Source organism: Phaethon lepturus, unplaced genomic scaffold (assembly GCF_000687285.1).
Source record: "Phaethon lepturus isolate BGI_N335 unplaced genomic scaffold, ASM68728v1 scaffold51539, whole genome shotgun sequence".
NCBI lineage: Eukaryota > Metazoa > Chordata > Aves > Phaethontiformes > Phaethontidae > Phaethon > Phaethon lepturus.
In genome coordinates, this window is record NW_010565061.1 from 18,109 (window position 1) to 24,053 (window position 5,945).

At 36.4% G+C, this 5,945-nt stretch overlaps 1 protein-coding gene across 1 annotated transcript in view; it reads left to right on the forward strand.

Annotated features, from left to right (window-relative positions):
* RBM27 (RNA binding motif protein 27) overlaps positions 1–4,751 on the forward strand; it is a 20,458-nt gene extending 15,707 nt beyond the window's left edge. The window contains exons 15-20 of the mRNA XM_010295052.1: positions 6–170; positions 584–688; positions 794–985; positions 2,938–3,024; positions 3,487–3,597; positions 4,238–4,751. Of these exons, the coding sequence (XP_010293354.1) occupies positions 6–170; positions 584–688; positions 794–985; positions 2,938–3,024; positions 3,487–3,597; positions 4,238–4,324 (747 nt within the window). The 3' untranslated portion in view covers positions 4,325–4,751. The remainder of the gene's footprint in view (positions 1–5; positions 171–583; positions 689–793; positions 986–2,937; positions 3,025–3,486; positions 3,598–4,237) is intronic.
* The last annotated feature ends 1,194 nt before the right edge of the window (positions 4,752–5,945 follow it).

Below are 5,945 nucleotides of genomic sequence, written 5' to 3' on the forward strand. Positions count from 1 at the left end.
CATAGATGTTGATAACCAAGCTGGAGAAAAATAAGGCCATGAAACCAGAAGAGAGAGCAGAAATAATGAAGACCTTAAAAGAACTAGCAGGAAAAATATCTCAGTTAAAGGATGAACTAAAAACTTCGTCTACAACCTCTACACCGTCAAAATTGAAGTCCAAGACAGAGGTATTTATTGCGCAAGTTACTTACCTGCCTGTCTTCTGCAACTATTTCTAATATTTTGTCCTAAAAATGCAGCAGCATTAGATCAAAGCACTTCCAACCACTATTTTGAATTTGAGAGTGATAACCATGGACAAGCAAGCTATGGATTTAAGGAACTTGGATGACCTAGTTTTGCATGGAGCTCATTCCAATTCTGAAGTGGAGAATTCTGGGTCCCTCAAAAAATGGGTTGGGGGAGGGGCACGGAGACAATTAAAACAAACTGAGTTTAGAGGGAAGTATGGGTATTGTGTACTGATCTGTCTACATCATCTACATAAATGTATTGCTGAAGAAGTGGAATAAAACATTAAAAGCATGCATTACAGTTCTGCTTTTCCCTTCCATTTTCTCTCTGCACCTTTTTCTCGAAGGCACAAAAGGAACTTTTAGATGCAGAGCTGGACTTTCATAAGAGACTATCATCTGGAGAAGACACAACTGAACTGCGAAAAAAACTAAATCAATTACAAGTAGAGGTGAGTTTGTCTGGATCAATGCTTTTAATGTATTTATGATATATAAATGTTTTAATCCTTTCAAACTGAGGATGGCGTTGTACATTATTTGCCTCCTTTAAACAGGCTGCCCGTTTAGGCATTTTGCCTGTTGGTCGAGGAAAGACAGTGCCAGCCCAAGGAAGAGGACGAGGACGAGGTCGTGGTGGCAGAGGAAGGGGCATGTTGAATCATATGGTGGTGGATCATCGTCCCAAAGCACTGACAGTTGGCGGCTTCGTTGAAGAGGAAAAAGATGAATTGTTACAGCACTTCTCTGTAAGTATGAGGTCACATTAAAAAAAAGAAAACTCTGAAGAGAACTGTGATGGAACTATAAATCTGAGATAAGTAGGTAACCAGTAGCCTGGATGTATGCTTATTTGCAAAGACAGACATGCTAAGAACTATGTAAATAACTTTCTTTTTCAAATTCTTGAAGATGCAAGTCTTTGTTAGTGTAAACGAATCAAAGACTTCATCCTGAATTCGTGGAACAGGCTATGGATAAGCAAACAGTTTCAAGAGTTATCAAGGGTGTAAATGTGATGTCTTTTATAGTTGCATTACAGTAGCTGCCCAATGCATTCTTTTAATGGGCAAACCTAAATAGCTTACTTCTATTAATTCTGCATTAAATTATAAAACAGACGTTAGAAGGCTGAAAAACACCAATCAGCCTCTCTGTTTACAAATTACTTTTCAGATTAGCAATTCATACCATTTATGTTGTTTCTCTCTACCTCAAGAAGCAAAGCACTGTGTTGCTTAACAGGACATCAGTTTCAAAGCAGTTAAATTTGTCTACGAACTCATGGCAGAGCAAGTAGCTTGCTATTTTGCAATCTAAGTTACCGGATGTGTTAGCATCATAACTAAGTTAATAAAGGACAAACTGATTTTACATTTCTCTCAGTTACTGTTTCCAGAATTAAATGTTTTCATGTGCAAAGCTAGTAAACTTCTCAGAGAGATCATGCAATACTCCATAAATAGATCCAGCATGAAATCTAAGCTTGATCAAGTCAGTTTGGTGTTTCTGGCTGCTCTTTGCAAAGCAAAAACAGAAAACTAATTTTGTAGAATCTTACCCTTTAGAGCTGGATACAGAAGAGCAATAGGGCTCTTGAGAGAACTTGTAATCTGAAAGCTTGTTTGTTTCTGGTTTGAGTGGGAACAGAGAATTTCACAGTTCTTCATACAGTGGGGTAAGCTATGCTCTTTGGGGAATGATTACTCTCTGCTTTGGCCTCATTACTCATCAGAAGATTAGAGGACACTATTACTGCTTTGATAGGTAAATTCAGTGAAAAATATTGTGTGTTTTGATCAAAAAAACCAGCCTGGCTTATGGTATCATAACAGTGCCGTGAACCCTGGGAAAAGTCCTAAGAGGGGACCAGAGTGCCTTGTTTAAAAAGATCTTTGCTTTAATTCTATTTCTGAGAAACTTCATGTTTTTGAAAGTTTTGGCCATGCTTAGCTGCTGAAAGTTTTTACAAACAACTAGTGCTGTTACTCAAGCTATTATTTTACTGGCTTTTAAACTACTGTTCTTCTGCTATTCATATTAAATCTGAAGTTGACTTCAATTTTCTTTTGTGCTGCTCCATGCATAAATCCTTTTTTTGTTTGTGTTGGGTTTGGGTTTTTTTTTTTACCGTTCAACTATCATTGCTGTGGTCATCCCAATTTCTACCATTATGCAGTATATAAATTCTAAAAATGCAGACTTCTTGTTAATCTAGCCATACTAGATTATATTTTTTTCCTCCTCCCAGTAGTATACTTATAGAACATATTCAGGAGCTCTGTAGCAAAGTTTGATTCCTGTTACTGAAATCTCTTTTCCAAATTAATGAGCTCTAAAGGACTTGCTTAACAGGTCTAAAGAACAACAATGAAGGGCAGAAGAGAATAAGGAAAATAGTTAATTCAAAGAATTCACTTCTGAGCTTTAAATTCGTACACTTCATTTCCTCCTGCAAAACTAAGCTCCACTTGTTAGAATAACAATAAATCTGAGCTTTTGCCCAAAAATGCAGGTGCAAGTGCTGCAATATTGCTGGATGATGCAGCTGAGATTTTTCTGGTTCTCACTTTCTGTCCAAAAAAATAAGGCTTCAGTGACACTTCAGTACTGAATACACTTCACGGCAATTGTAGTACATGACAATTATGTTTTTGGAGGAGAATATTACTACTGTTCCTAATCGATTTTTCTCTCATAGAAATTTGGAGATATCGAAGACCTTCAAGAAGAGGATTCTCCATTAAGTGTTGTTCTAACTTTTAAATCTCGCTCAGAAGCTGAGAATGTAAGTAGAATAATGGATATATTTTTTTCACGGTTCTAAAATAAAAATGTTTAACTGCTTGTGTCTGCCTTTGAAATTTAAATTTAGGAGGCTTTGATCCCACTAGTTTGAACTAGATAGTGTGGGTATTTGTTGCTACTGCATATAGTGTCACTAAAGGGAGAAATACCTCCTGTTTACCTTAATCGCAACATAGGTCTGTTGCTGGTAAAGGTTCAATGTCAGGATAAATTCAGAGCTCTGTTAGGCTTTTCTGATTGCTGGTAGATGAGCATTATTTAGCAGGTTCAGGTTTGAGTGAAGTTGCTCTTAGACTGTAGTGGATGATTGTGGCTTGTATGTTTGAGATCTTCAAATGCGCATCTGCATAATGTTCACTGGGTCTAGCTCATTGTCGGCAGTGTTAAAAATTCTTTACTTCACCCTCTTTTTGAAAATATGTTCATTTAAAATACAATCTAGGCTGCTAACCAAGGATCCCGGTTCAAAGACCGAAGGCTACAGATATCATGGTACAAACCTAAGGTACCTTCTGTGTCCACAGAAATCGAGGAAGAGGAATCTAAGGAAGAGGTATGAAAATATGTTAATAACCTAACCACTCCTTTAGGAATCGAATAGCTAAGAGCTCTTTTGGGATATGGTTTTCTGTTTACTGAGAAATTTCATAAAATATGTTTTTGCAAACTAGAAACTTAAATGTTTTTGAATAGTCAGATAACATTTCCCACGTTTTAAAAAAGGGAAAAGGAGAAAAAAAAAATACATGCGTTCTGGATGGGGTGTTGATTTGTCAACTGTGAAAATAAACCTCACATTCTCTATGTGCAGGCTGCTAATCTGCTCACTTCACAGTATTAATGCTCCACTGTAGGATAAGTTATATATATTCTTGCCTGTAACTATGAACACATTAAGCTTTTAAAGGTTTTTCTGTCTAGGCATTTAACAGAAAGCTGTTGTTTCTGTTAAGTTGTTTATTTGTTGTTTATTCCTGCTTGCTTTGAAGTTTGAATTTCCTTTCCTTTCTTGATGTGTGAGGTGCTACTGTTCTTTCCGTAAAACTTGTTGAATGTAAGTGTGTGCGTTTCAGTGCAACATACTGTAAACAAGAACCTGATACAAAGTACAAGTGATGTGTGTTGTGTGACATGTTTCCTAGGATACAGCATGGAACTTCTTTGTTTAAAAGTACCTTTTTTTCTTCATCTAGGAGACTGAAACCTCAGATTTATTTTTGCACGAAGATGATGATGATGATGACGAAGATGAGGATGAATCCCGTTCTTGGAGAAGATGAAACTTGATGTTGGAAATATGTAATTTTAGGAATATAGTTCAAGCTACATCTTTTAAACATTTATTTAAGGAAGTTGATGAGCCAAAAAAAGCTTTACTTTCTTTTCAAACCACAAGATCTAAAGTGAGAAAAGTTTGTTATAAAAACATTTTGGACATACAGCTGTGATACTAAGCTAGCCAAAGGCCCAGTAACTTTTTACATAATTATCAAGCTCACCAGGGTGGTGATTTTTTTCTATTTAGGGGGGGGGGGGGGGCGCAAATTAGTATTTTCTTGTCCTCTTTGTGTCACCTGTATTACCTTGGTTTGGTTTTTTTTATAATGTGATTGATTTGTTAGTTTATTATTGAAAAGATACTACAGGTTTTATTTAGCAATATTATGGGGTTAGGGGAAAGATGCAAACTTTCATTAAATGTTATGAAAGAAAAAAATTGCCTCATTTGCTAATTGAAAAAGGGTAGCATTTTATTTCATATGGAATCACTTATTGTAGGAATTATTTGTGGCTAGATTCATAAATCCTTTATTTCAATACGTTTGAAAGCCACACAGTTTTTGTGTTCTGCTTTTTGTGAGAGGAGATGGAAGAAGCAATTTGACAGGGTATTATTATAATATTGTCCAGTTCTCTCTGTTTCTTCAAATTCTGCTTCACAGAAAACATCATCAATGACACATACTTGAGTGAATTTTCACTCACTGTTGATTTTCTTCTGTAGTTTCAGTATGAGGTTCAAGTTTAAGTTAGACTGTTTGTTTACTGCATTTCAGTATTTGTGAGCATGAATGTAATGAGTTTCATACTTCCTAAAAAAGAAAAACAACTAAACTGGCAACTGCCTACCAGCCAGTAGCAATTCTTCCTCCTCTCCCTGTTACCAACTGTTTGTTTATGTTCAAACCAAATCCAGGAAGCGCTCAGAGCAAAATGCTTTTTAGCCAACAGAATGTCAGTGTCCTGCTCAAAGGCTGGCGTTAAACCCGTGCTTTAAGTGCTGAGTCTTCAGAGGAGTGTTCAGAGCTGGTTTTGGAAGGTTATTAATTTATCTCCAAGATAGTTTTGTTCAGACACATTTAAGATGAACACCATTACATTCTCAGTTGCCTTATTGTTGTACCATTCTAAAAACACATACACACCCCAGAAATGGTGTGTATTATGATAGAAATTAGGATAACAAGTTCAGATACTTGAGCCATGTATCTTAACTGTTACACGGCTCTTGCGGCTCATGAACGTGTTATCTAGTAAGCATTTTCCTTGACTCTGTCCATTTGTACCGTACACTTTTCAGTACATTTTATGTACATTTCTATACAAAATAAACAGAATGTCGGTGCAAAAATGCTCTCCTCTTTTGAATAATTAGCTTACCAATGTATTTCCCAGCAAGTTCCCGAGTGAAGAAAAATATACATCAAAACCTATAAATCACAATGGCTCTGAACTTGGCTAGTGACATGTAGTTGAGCGTGCCTTTGGGTTAACAGGTCCCCTAACGTTGTTATCCTTTTGCCGTGGTGTATCAAAAATCAAAACAGTATAATTCTCTGTTTCCTTGTCAGTTGAAGGGAATATGTCTTCAGTATTCTGTCTCTTCACATTGAAACCTCG